Source organism: Eulemur rufifrons, chromosome 7 (genome assembly GCF_041146395.1).
Source record: "Eulemur rufifrons isolate Redbay chromosome 7, OSU_ERuf_1, whole genome shotgun sequence".
Classification (NCBI taxonomy): domain Eukaryota; kingdom Metazoa; phylum Chordata; class Mammalia; order Primates; family Lemuridae; genus Eulemur; species Eulemur rufifrons.
Window position 1 is genome coordinate 55,760,878 of NC_090989.1, and position 12,756 is coordinate 55,773,633.

General features: G+C 39.4%; 1 protein-coding gene across 1 annotated transcript in view; it reads left to right on the forward strand.

The window, feature by feature from the left end:
• Positions 1 to 9,739, forward strand: part of PLCXD2 (phosphatidylinositol specific phospholipase C X domain containing 2) — a 50,788-nt gene extending 41,049 nt beyond the window's left edge. The window contains exon 4 of the mRNA XM_069472589.1: positions 3,423 to 9,739. Within this exon, the coding sequence (XP_069328690.1) occupies positions 3,423 to 3,582 (160 nt within the window). The 3' untranslated portion in view covers positions 3,583 to 9,739. The remainder of the gene's footprint in view (positions 1 to 3,422) is intronic.
• Positions 9,740 to 12,756: the final 3,017 nt, after the last annotated feature.

Consider the following 12,756-nt stretch of genomic DNA (forward strand, 5'->3'; position numbering starts at 1 on the left):
AGCTCTTTGTCACCGGAGACCTCAGGTACACACCTTTCCCACATTTCTCTGCTCAGGCTCCAAGGGGTCCTGCAAGGTTTGGCTTTGGCTGCACTTGGCCAATTCCCATTTCCCCGCGATGACCAGCAGATGGCGCCTGCATGTCATACTTAAACACTGACTAGGGACTTGCAAAAGAAGTCTGGGATGCCTCAGGCTCAGTGTCCTTCATGTGGGGCACCGTGTATTCCTGGTCTATCTTTAAGGGAAGTCTGTATTTGCAGCCCCTCATTCTCAGGCCACAGCACTTTGTAGCCTAAGCAGCAAGATGTGACCTCTTTCAGAAAGTTTCTTACCCCAGCCCGCAAACATCTTTACCTTACACTCTCCCGTTTATGATTCTTTCCCTAGTGCCAAACATTTACATAGACTTACTATATCCCAGGAACTGTTCTAAATACCTTACATGTATTATTTTATTTAATTCCCCGAAGTCTATGTGAGGTATTATTATTGTCCCCATTTTATGGAGGCAGAGATTGAGGGAAAGTGAGATTCAGTAAGTCAAGGTCATATTGAGATTATTAGGTCTTCAGGAGTCCCAGTTAACAATGAAAGTACCCCTGAGAAGGTGCCCTATTAAGTCATAATCAGCTATTAATATCAAAATGTCAATTGATTTGTGAGATGTGTTTTAGCCCATGGCTTCTAGAGCCCACTGAGTGAGGGAAGAGACCCAGGACCAAGTGTAGCTGTCATGGTAAGAGAAAAAGAAAGAGTAGAAGGACAAAATGCTACCAAGGCCTTAGTAGGGATGTCTAGCAGACTGAGAAGTCAGGATGTATGCTTAAAGAAGGGAGGGCATCTTCAAAGGAGAGAGAAGATGACAACCAAAGAGAATGTTACCAAAAGAAGAGGAAGGACCAATTAAGATAATGAACTTCATTTTATTTTCAATTTGGCCTAGAGAAGCTCCTAAAAAAAATTTCCATTCCTTAACCAAAACTTAAGCCTTAGTTTCTGTCTTCCTTAAAGCAGTTGCAACCTATTGAGTATTTAGTGAGCTGTTTTTACCATGATGTAAAGCTATGAGCACACTTTATTGCTCCCTCTTCTCTACTGTCCATGGTACTTTACACTCACTACTAATATAGAAATTATCACATTATGTCACTAAACAACTAGCTGTCACATACCAAGCCTTCATTTCATAAAAGGAGACTGAAAGACTGTTCATGAGACAACTGGTTAAGTATTGGTCCATTAAGAAGCCCTACATAATGATAGAATAACTGTATATCCATATGGGAAAAGTGAACCTTCACTCCTACTTTATGCCATATACAAAAATTAGTTTGAGATGGATCTTAGAGCTAAACATAAAAGTGAAAACCATAAAGCTTTTAGAAGAAAACATAGGAGAATATCTTTGTGAATTGGCAGTAGACAAAGGTTTCTGAAACAGATCACAGAAACCGTAAAAGAAAAAACTGATAAATTAAACTCCATCAAAATTAAGGAATTCAGCTCATCAAAATATGTCATTGGTATAATTAATAGACAAACTACAGGCTGGAGGAAAATATTTACAAAATATTTGTATGCAGGGTATATAAATAACTTCAACTCAACAACCAAACAACCAAAAAAAAAAGAAAAAGAAAAAGAAAGAAAGAAAAGAAAATGAAAAAATAAGTAAAAGAATTGAACAGAGACTTCCAAAAAGTAGATAAGCCAATAAGCACATGACAAACTGTCCAACATTGTTAGTTATCAGAAAAATGCAAATCAAAACCTTGCAAGATATCTCTACACACACCCGAGAATGGCTAAAAGTAAAAAGACTGATAACACCAAATTTGGGGGAGGCGGTGAAGCAACCAGAACTCTCACACTTTGTTGGTAAGACTATACAATGAAAAAATCTTTTTAGGAAAATGTCTGGCAGTTTCTTATAAAACTATATGTAAACCAACCCTATAATGCAGTAATTTCATTCCTTGGTACTTACGCAAGAGAAAGGAAAACAAGTGCCCACAAAAAGACTCATGTAAGAATCCTCGTAATAGTTTTAGTCATAATATCCAAAAAACTGGAAATAGCTTATGCCTACATCCAGCTGGTGTAGGAAATGGATAAACAAACTACAGTATATTCATACAGTGGACTACTACTATGCAGTGATTAAAAAAAGAGTGAACTACTGATACATGCAACAACATGGATGAATTTCAGAACCATTGTGCTGAATGAAAGAAAGCTCACAAAAAAGAACACCTTTTGCATGGCTAATATGAAGTTCTAGGACAGGCAAATCTAATCTATGGTAGGAAAAAAAATCAGTAGGGTTGTTGCCTCTAGGATGGGGCAGGGATTGAGGGGGAAGGGGCATGGAGGAACTTTCTGGAGTGCTGGTAATGTTCTATACCTTGATAGGGGTTTGGGTTATGTGTATATAGTTGTCAAAACTCAGCAAGTATACCCTTAAGATTTGTGCATTTTGTTGAATGTGAATTTTATGTCAAAAGAAAAGCAAACTGAAAGCAAATATTGAGCCCCTGTTAATCATATGCATGCTGAAGTACTTAGGAAATACGTATATATGTTTGCAGTTGGGATATGTTAAAACTATAAGATGGATTGATGGAAAGCTAGTGATGGGTTGATATATATATGCTAAGAAAGTATAGTAAAATGTGAGTTGTGACATCTAGGTGGTGGATATATGTACTGTAAAATTCTTTCAATGCTGTCATATGTTTGAAAATTTTCATGATAAAAAATTTAGGCCAGGTGCGGTGGCTCACGCCTGTAATCCTAGCACTCTGGGAGGCCTAGGCGGGAAGATCGCTTGAGGTCAGGAGTTTGAGACCAGCCTGAGCAAGAGCGAGACCCCATCTCTACTGAAAAATAGAAAGAAATTAGCCGGACAACTAAAAATATATAGAAAAGAAATTAGCCGGGCATGGTGGCACATGCCTGTAGTCCCAGCTACTCTGGAGGCGGAGGCAAAAGGATTGCTTGAGCCCAGGAGTTTGAGGTTGCTGTGAGCTAGGCTGATGCCACAGCACTCTAGCCTGGGCAACAGAGTGAGACTCAGTCTCAAAAAAAAAAAAAAAAAAAAATTTAAAGAACCCACCAGTACTGAAGCTCTCAATTTTAATTTTTTGAAGTCCTATTGACATCGTATTTCTTTTGGTGCTTGGAGCAAATAATCTCCTCTTCCAGCAAAGAAATCCTGGGAAGTACAATTCTCTGATAGAATAGAGACCACCTCATCCCTGAAGGAGATGTAAAGCTTAAACAGACATAACTCTGGAGGCTTGTGCTTCTATCAACATGCTTTTCTTACATTGATGGAAATGTTTTCTTTCCATTTCTGGAGGAGTGCTTCTAAACTGTACTGTCTGTTCTCTCTTCCCTCAACACCTTCCTCTGTGTAGGAATCTTCCTGCCATCCTGGACTGGGTGAAAACTCAGAAGCCTGGAGCCATGGGTGTCAACATCATCACGTCTGACTTCGTTGACCTGGTGGACTTTGCCACAACTGTCATCGAGTTGAATGACCTCTTACAAGAGGACAAAGCTCTGGCTAAATGCTGATTTAATTTTTTATTTAACTTAATGTTGAATTTGTTGATCCAGGGTAGAGTTCTGAAGGGTTTCCTATTAGGATGGCCCTTGGGCAGTGATGGTGAAGTAAGAGGAGGATGGCTTTTTTTCTTTTCCTTCCTCACAGGGCCATTTGGATAAAATTACAGGGCTTTTAATTGCATTTTTCCCAAATGAGACTTTTTAAAAACTTAAGTCCAAGGGAAGAAAGCATGTTTCTTGTGATCAAGGTCAGGACCTCCCCAATAGCTTCTGGTGGTGAATGGAACACAGAAACGGTCTGCAAGTTCCATTGAGGTATTGAATATCTCCTAATTTGCCCAGTTCCCTATTGTCTTCCAGGGTTTTGTTTTTGAGCCAGTGGGAAGGTTGAACCAGAAAGGCATTCCTGGTCAACAGAATGGCTCATTCAGGTGTGGACTGCCCTGTGGGGTGGCTCTAACACCAACCTGGGGCTCTGAGCAGGGAAGAAACCAAGCACCAGTTCTCTCTAGGATTGTTGAATGTCACCGTTTCTTCTCTGAGAGAGTAAGACTTACTTATCACCAAGGTGTTTCAACCACAGCTGTTCTTGCATAGCTTGTGCTGGTAACTGGTCACCTTCATTTTTCAGATAAACAGTGCATACTGCCCTTGGTGTCAGAAATATGTTTCCCAGTTTTAAAACACCAATTCCTTTCTATTTCTTTTGGCCCTTTTCTAAAAGCGAAAGGAACAATGATGGGAGATCTTTTCAGCGTGGGGCCCAACAAGAGGTAGACATGCATGTTGTTGCATGCCAGACTTCTTTGATTTAATTCTGTAGATTTTTAACAAAATGGCTGCCAGGTAAGTACCTGCATCATTTTGGGAAAGTCCTCTTTGGAGTGCGGTCTTCAAGCCAGATCTTGGAATTGCATTTCACTGTGGTCTACCTAGGACTTGGGTCTGCGCTGTGTGGGACGCAACACTAGGTGGAAGGCACCTTGTCGGTGGTACCAAGGAGGCAGACACAGGATATATGGGAAAGTGCAATGGCATTACAGGAGGGCACTCCAAGTGGGTTTGGAGCCATTCTGTAACTCCTTGAAAACAAGACTACCTCGGGGACATTTAGGATGACTTGTGTGTCATCAAGTGAGAAATACCCAGCGTTGGAACATTTCCAGTCCTTGTCTCAATTGTTCTACTTTCTGCGGGTTGTTTTGAGCCTACAAATCACCATTGCATGAGGGCTCCGAAACACAAGAGGGGATTTTTTTTTTTTTAAAGATAAGAGGTGCTTATCTATAAAGAGCCCTCTTGTGATTTAATTGATTGACTTATTAATTAATTTATTTACTTATAGATTAAATATCTGCAGTGCTTCTTACTTCAAGAGCACTCACACAGGAGCTTACTGAACTTTTCTCACCCAGGACAGATGCTGCTATGGTCTTCCTCCCCTCAACAGGACCATGCATCTCAGGGCTGTGAGTGGCCTCTGACTGCTGTAGATGTCCTGGCTCCCCCAATCCTACTGGGGACATTGTATATGTGTGCACGCAGCCCAGATCTGAGGAGTCACTACCAAGCCACGCCCTGGGACAGAAGATGAAATGGGTCATGAAGAACTCTTAGCTCTTAGGTAGACCCTCCTGAAGAGTGCTGAAAAGGAAGGAGCTAGAAAAAAAAACTGGGCATGAGACTGTGTGCACTTTGCCACTCCTCAGCACTACCTGAGAATCCCCAAGGAAGTGTCAGCTTCTGGATTCTTAAGGAGGAAATCTAAACACGAATCCAGAATGGATGTATGCATTCATAAAGATTGACTCTTCCCAGCAGTTTCCCATTTCTATCCTTTGATTTTCATAGATGGATTTTGCATGTTACCCGCAGAGAGGGATGTCTTAGGTGAGCTACTAAAAGCACATACACACCCCCAACTCTTGGTCTTCCAGCCTTTACTTTCTGTAATGTAATTTAAACCCTGACTTTTAGCTTCCACAAGCTTGAGGAGGTCATAATACAAATAATTCTGGGAAAATCTGGTTGAACTTTCCCTTTTCTTGCATCTGAACCCCTCCCCAAAGAGATTTCTGGGATAGTACTGTGGAATTCTGTAGGGCCTTCTCTGGATAGGAGAAAGAAAGGGGGTCTCTTTACTCTCTTAACTTTCCCTCAATTCTGGTGTTAAACCCTAGTGGCAAACTCTGAAATCCCCACTCTACCCTCAGGGTTTTATTTTTGTTGTTATTGTTTCATTTTGCTTTTGTTTTTAAATCTTAATCAATTACTAGAGACTAGATCATTTCCCCTCTTTTAAACCTTTGTTATCAATACTTGACAAAGAGATAAGGAGGCAAGAGGAGAACTATTCTGCTCTGTTTTATTTGAGCCTCAGCTTTTGTCTGGGTGCTTGGTGCTATGAGGCCAGGTGTGTTGACAAGTTATCTACACAGGATGCCAGTAACACCCAAGGGCTGCTGACTGTTCCGTGAAATGTTTACTTGATTTTCTCCTTTAGTTTTTAAATATATAGTTGCACTTCACTTGGGTTCTAATATTTAAGTGCACCTCAGCGTTTGCATGATAAAAGTCATCAAGCATGACCCAGAAACACAGAAGACTATACCAAGGTTGGGTGCATGGGATCCTGCTCTGCCTGGTGGGTGCAGGTGCCCACTCCTTCGTGCTGCTTGGGTTCCCAGACTTGCTTCCATTTTGAAAGTCTGCACTGGAGTTCTGGGAAGTAGGAAAAGGATTATTTTCAATTTTCCCTTGATAAACACCCTCGAATTGGCAGAATCTCTGTCTCAAGAAAAAGTTGCTTAACATATTGTAAAGGGTGTGTGCCTTCTGGTCCTTGATTTCACGGCCAGGGAGGAGAACTCAGACACATGGGACAGAGAGAAAATAGACTTTAGGACGGTGACTCATTCTGCAACTGCCAACAATATAAATGGTGACCCAACCACATTACTTATTCTCACAAGTTCTGGAGAATTTTCAGAGCAAAACAAGGCTCTCACTGACTTAGAATTAACTTCAAGATCAGCTAAGAAGCTACTGGACTGAGCCAAAGAGGACTTTAGTTTGACAGAATTGGGATCGTATTTATTCCAAATGTAACTGAGTTTTTCATGAGCTCCCTGGACCATTTTCACACATGGCCACATTTCCACGGCTTTGTAGCAAAAGGGACCATCCCAGGTTTCAGTTAGGTTAGAGCAGAGCTTACAGTCTTGAACTTTGAACCTCTTAGAGGTACTGCTGTGGTTCATGAGTATACGAGATATTCTTAGGATTGGAGAGAAAGGTCAAGATGGACTTGATGGAAGAAATTAAAGTTTAAATTTTAAATTAATGGCAGATCTCTAAGAGGGTCATGCCAAAAATTTTTTTTTATATTTGCTGTATTAGACTTGATATTAATTAAGTTTAGTCATTTTCCTTAGACCTAATGCAGACTCTAAAATTCTTGAGAACAGTTAAGCCACAGTCCAAACCCAGGATTTTATATAAACTCAAAGAAAAGCACAAGATCTGAGCCCAGGTAATAATAGATCTTAAGAATCCTAGTTCTTCTTTCAAGACTTCACATTCAAATAAAAAAACTTATGTTTCTATTCCAGAAGACAATGTAATGGTGCATTCCAGAATTAAATGTAGTTTTGTGGTGTGTCAGGATTTTCTCTCTCTAGTTTTCGGAATCTGTTCATCAGAAAGTGCTCCCCAAGGAAGTATTATTACAATCCAGCTAGAAGACTTAGCACAGAGCTAAAGATGGAGCAACACAAGAAATGTGGACTGAAATGAAACTACTTCTTTTTCCTGGGAAGCAAAGGGTCTACATGAAATCAGACCATCTTACAGATTTAGTTCATGCCACAGCTGAAGTTTTTGCAATGTTCTTTATTGGCTGACTGCAGATTTTTACTGTTAAGTTCTGGGAAACAAAATGGGCTAATGAACACAGCCATGAGACTCCCCTTCCGTAGCTGAGCAAGTGATTCTGTGCTACATCTTTCCTGGTTCTCTCATCTGTAATAAAGAGGTTGTCTGCTACTTTAGTGCTGAGTGTTTTGCAAACCTTGGTTGACTAGCTCCCCAAAATATAAGGTCCCTAATGTTTAGATTAAATGTCTTATACTCAGGGGAGGTACAGTTGTGGCATTCTTCTTTCTATGACATGTGTGGAGAATGCTACTTGGGTTTATTTCCCAAAAGTGTGGTGTAGGACGACAGAACTTGTCCAGGAATGGCACCTTTGGAGATCTGTAAAATGAAATGTGTAGGGTTCAAAGAAATCTTCCAATATGTACGTGGGCTCCTGAGAGGTGGACTTTCCCAATACATACTAAACAATCTTGTTATGACAAGAGGAAACGAATAGAAATTTGATAGCATCAGGCATCCAGACTGACAGGAAGTTTGTTTTATGTGGCATAGAACATGGTTGTCCCTCTAAGTTCCACCAACTGTCCAGTACATGTTGGCCTTCTGCCTCAGGCTGCTCCCTGGTATTAGCCACCATAGCTTTGTCACTCACACACATCGCTTTGGGACACACAGGAGTGAACTGATTGGTTGATAAGTGTTTAGCTAGAAACTTTACCCTTAATTCCAAATGATACTGAACAGCTCTTTCCTGCCCCAAGAGATCCACTATCTCCTTAGTGTCTGTATTCCCCAGCTTCCTAGAATACAGACTGTTCCACTAGAAACAGTGACACTAATGGTACTATATCTCTGAACTGGCCCTAACCCAGAAGAATGCAGTACAAAATGCTATTGATTTTCTTAAAATAGCACAGTCTTAGCATTATAAAAATATTCTAAGATAACTCTATCCTGCAGTGGATACAGTATTCTGGTATCTTCTCCAACAAAACCTCTGCTTGGGACTTTCAAACTCATTCTAAGCCAAATAGTTTAGATAAAATATTTCCCTTCTGTTTTCTGGGAATTCAATCTCCCAGTCTATGGAGGCAGCCCCATCAATTGTCTGGAGGCATTTTCTAAGTCATTCCTTCTGATCTCCTTCATGGAATACCACTTTCTCCTCTCGTCTCCTGACCTTTCTCCATCATCTGCTGATTACTGTTAATCACAGGATGCTGGCAAATTACAGTGGAAGGCACGTGCATCCAGTGCCATCCAACACACTCTTACTATAGTGGTCATTGCTCCTTACTCTTCTCAAATGCATTATTGTGCCCCCATCATTAGAACTATACCTGATTGGGGCCCAGAACTTGGGACCAATACTTAATTCAAGTAGCAGGAGCTTGCTCACAAGCTCTAAGCCCAACACAAAGCACAGCACTTTGAAAAGTCAAATAGGCCTTTGGTAGCTTTGTACATTTGCAATTTTACATTTGTTATTAGTTTATAGCACTAATAACACTTCAGTAATGAATCTATAGTATCAATATGATAAATCTTAGAACATATTCTAGAAATAGTGGTACCTTGCTGCTATTATACTTACTAATTTATACCCCAGTATTAATAAGTATTAAATGCAGATTGTGTATGCATTATTTATATTGTGTATATGCCAACTGTAATACTTAACCTCACTGATCAGCAATTAGAAAATACAGAAATTATCATAGTGAAAATAAGTCTTGGTCAATTCAGATGACATGTGAATCTGATAAATGCTCTAATAGGTATGATATTTTATCCTCTATTGCTTGCTTTACACTACAGTGCATGCTGTTTGCTAAGTAAAAATAATAATAATAAATTATACCAATTTTAAGGTTAGGATTAAAATTTTGCATATATGCTGCTTAATACTCTGAAATGTATTTTGTGGCTTAATTATCTCATTCACACACATTTCACTTGGCTTTTTTCCCCTAGGAAGTAATTGTTCGATTATCTCTCTCATCTTCTTTCTTATAACCTTGATTAAACTACTTACTTCAACCTATAACATTGTAAAGCCAGAATACCTCATTTTGACAGTGAAAACATTTAAATAGATATGGTGACATGATGTGATTTATTGTATTTGATTTGAACTACATAAATAGACTTAAACTTAATAATAAATATAAAACTTTGGCAAGCACTTTTCCTTTGTTTGAATGAACATTTTGTTATTGGCCACTTCTAATTTTGTTTTAAAGAGCTATAGACTCAACGTCAATAAAACACTTTGTTATACAGTATTGGATGAAAACTCTCTCAGGCATGTCTAGAACATATTGGGATTAACTAAACGTGCCTGCAATTCACAAGGTAAGTAGTGCTTGAAATGTGTACACACCCTTGTCACACATGCTTTTCCAAGCTTCATCCTTAGCACTTCAGTAATTTCCACAAAGCTAAGACCACGCCTTACTGACATCCATACTGACATCACATCTCATCTGACCACCATCTTTGCCCACATTAATTTGAGTGATTGCTGAATGCCCAAAAATAGAGCAATGCGGAGATTGTGTATTTGTGTATACAAAGAATAGATAAGGGTGTAACTGCAGTTTCTGTTGCAATGAAGATTCCAATATTTTCCTTCTTTCCAATTCTTTTTTTTTTTTTTTTTTTTTTGAGACAGAGTCTCACTCTGTTGCCCGGGCTAGAGTGAGTGCCGTGGCGTCAGCCTAGCTCACAGCAACCTCAAACTCCTGGGCTCAAGCGATCCTCCTGCCTCAGCCTCCCGAGTAGCTGGGACTACAGGCATGCACCACTATGCCCGGCTAATTTTTTCTATATATATTTTTAGCTGTCCATATAATTTCTTTCTATTTTTAGTAGAGATGGGGTCTCGCTCTTGCTCAAGCTGGTCTCGAACTCCTGAGCTCAAACGATCCGCCCACCTCGGCCTCCCAGAGTGCTAGGATTACAGGCGTGAGCCACTGCGCCTGGCCCCAATTCTTTTTAATAGAATATCTAAAACCATTTAATTTCTGTCAATTCTTTTCTTCCGTATCCTCTATAAAAATAATGGGTTGAGGTGAAAGTCCTCTGTATGCATTTAGCAAAGATTAGATTAAGTAGTTATCCATTTTATGTAGTCAAATGTTGGAACAGGCAATTAAGGATAATTATGTGTCCATTCAAGTTACCCTATAAATATAAAAACATAATCATAGTCAAGATTTTCTGCCTGTATTTATAGTTTCTGTTTAGTAAATCTACCATACTATCCTCTGATTGGCTTTAATAAGCACCACTTTCAGTCATTCCTGTTTGGTTTTTAATAATAAATGACACAATGTAGAGAGAGCTAAATCCAAACATAAGCAAAGCATGTTTGTACTTAGCATGCATAGTGCAATTGCAAAGATACTACTGGTGTGCCTCAATTTCTGAACATATACTTGGGTTGAGACATTGCCTCTATAACAATGGAGCTCTTACATTATGTATGAACTCTTTAATATCTAGTCACAGATTAATTTATCATATTGCAACTAGGTTATAAACATTCTGTTTTGTACAGAAGCTAAAAATAGGTATTTCAGAAATGCACAGACCTGGGTTTTTATCCCAACTCCATCACAACCTGACTGTGTGTCTTTAGGCAAATTAACATCTCCACATATATAGAATATAGCACTAATAATACCTAATATGAAGGGTTGTTGAGAAGACCAAATAAGAAAGTATATGGAAAGCATTCTAGCACGGAGCATGGTGCATAGTAAATACTCAATAGTAGCTATTAGGCTTAGCAGTAGGGGAAGATACTTTGCACCCACTTCCTCCAAATAGCACCCAGCACAATCCCTTCAACATGATTGAATGCTAGCCTTTGTGTTGATTGGTAAATGACTTAGCAGGAAATAATTAATGAGAGATAAAGCAGATAAATTTGGACAGTGAAAAAGATTGTGAAAGCTCTTTGTGTGGCAAATTCATGGGGGCTCTGCAGTTGAAAGTCAAGGCAGCTGGGTGCTTAGACTGGATCATTCATTCTAGACTGGGCACTAGAGACAAAGTCTTTGGGTTTAGCTATTGGTGGTTGCCATGTCTGGAAGCTTCCTAATCTGGAGGTGCTCATATCATTATATATTTCTGGACCTGATCCCTGGAGATTATAATTATTTATATCTTAAAGTATATCTCAGGAAGTGTGGCTAGAAATACCATGTATTTTGATGTGTAGCCAGTTGGAGAATTACTGGACTAAAAACATTGTTCAGAAAGTGGAATTCGGGCCACTGGTGGTATGCAAGATGATGTGGGGTGGAAGATGGCCACATCCTTAAATAGCATTAATATTAATAATTACTTAATCAGAGCTGATTAGTAAAGAGGGAAGTCTTAGTTTAGTGATGAAACATCTCTATCCCTTGCTTATCAACCAAAAACCAAAAAGCAATAGTATCTAGCTAACTTTTAATCTCATTTCATTTCTATTGTATTTATTTTACGGTTACCTTCTCTTTGTAGCAAGTGGTCCTGGGTTTTCAATAGTGATATAAAATTCCCTTTCAAAATAAATTTATTTAAGTTTTTTTAAGAAGTCCACTGTGGAGAAGCTATGGGAATGACCTAAGTGTATGATCCTTTTCAGGCTGACAAAAATGCAATTGATTCTACCATAAATTTTTTGTCTAGAACTGGGTTTGGTTGTGCTCTTTCTACACATTCTTTAGTAGCCAACTAAATGTATAAATAAACTTCTATTTGAGATTGCAAATCATCTCTTTTTTGCATAGGGGAAATTTCTTTATGTTGCCTGTAGAAATCCAAGCTCAGATCATCTCTCTGCATGTTGTCCTGAGGAGCAGGAAAGAAAGGTCTTGGAGTCACTCAGTCTTATATATGGCTGAACTTGGTAAATGTGGAATGCAGAGACCAAATGCCATTTCTTCAACTTTGAAAGTGACATCCTTTTCTGTGAATCCCTGAGGTTAAGAGGCCTGAATGTCCTGGATTTTTGTTGTGGTTTTTCCCAAAGGAATTCTTCCTAATCAGCAGTATGTTTCTTTGTTTACCCCTCTGCAAATCTGCTCACTATAACCAAAGGAGTGTTATTATTTTCAAGACTTGAAACCTTTCATTCTCAGAGAGGGTGGGAGGTTGCAAGGGAGGGACAGTGGCCAAAGCCCATGTGCCTGGAACCTCACCCAAGATGGCCTGGACAAGCGCCAGTAGGACAAAAGCACTAGTCAGACCAGCATGTTTTCACAGCTGGGCAGTGTTTTTGGACAGCATGGATGGGGAAGAGGAACACAGAAG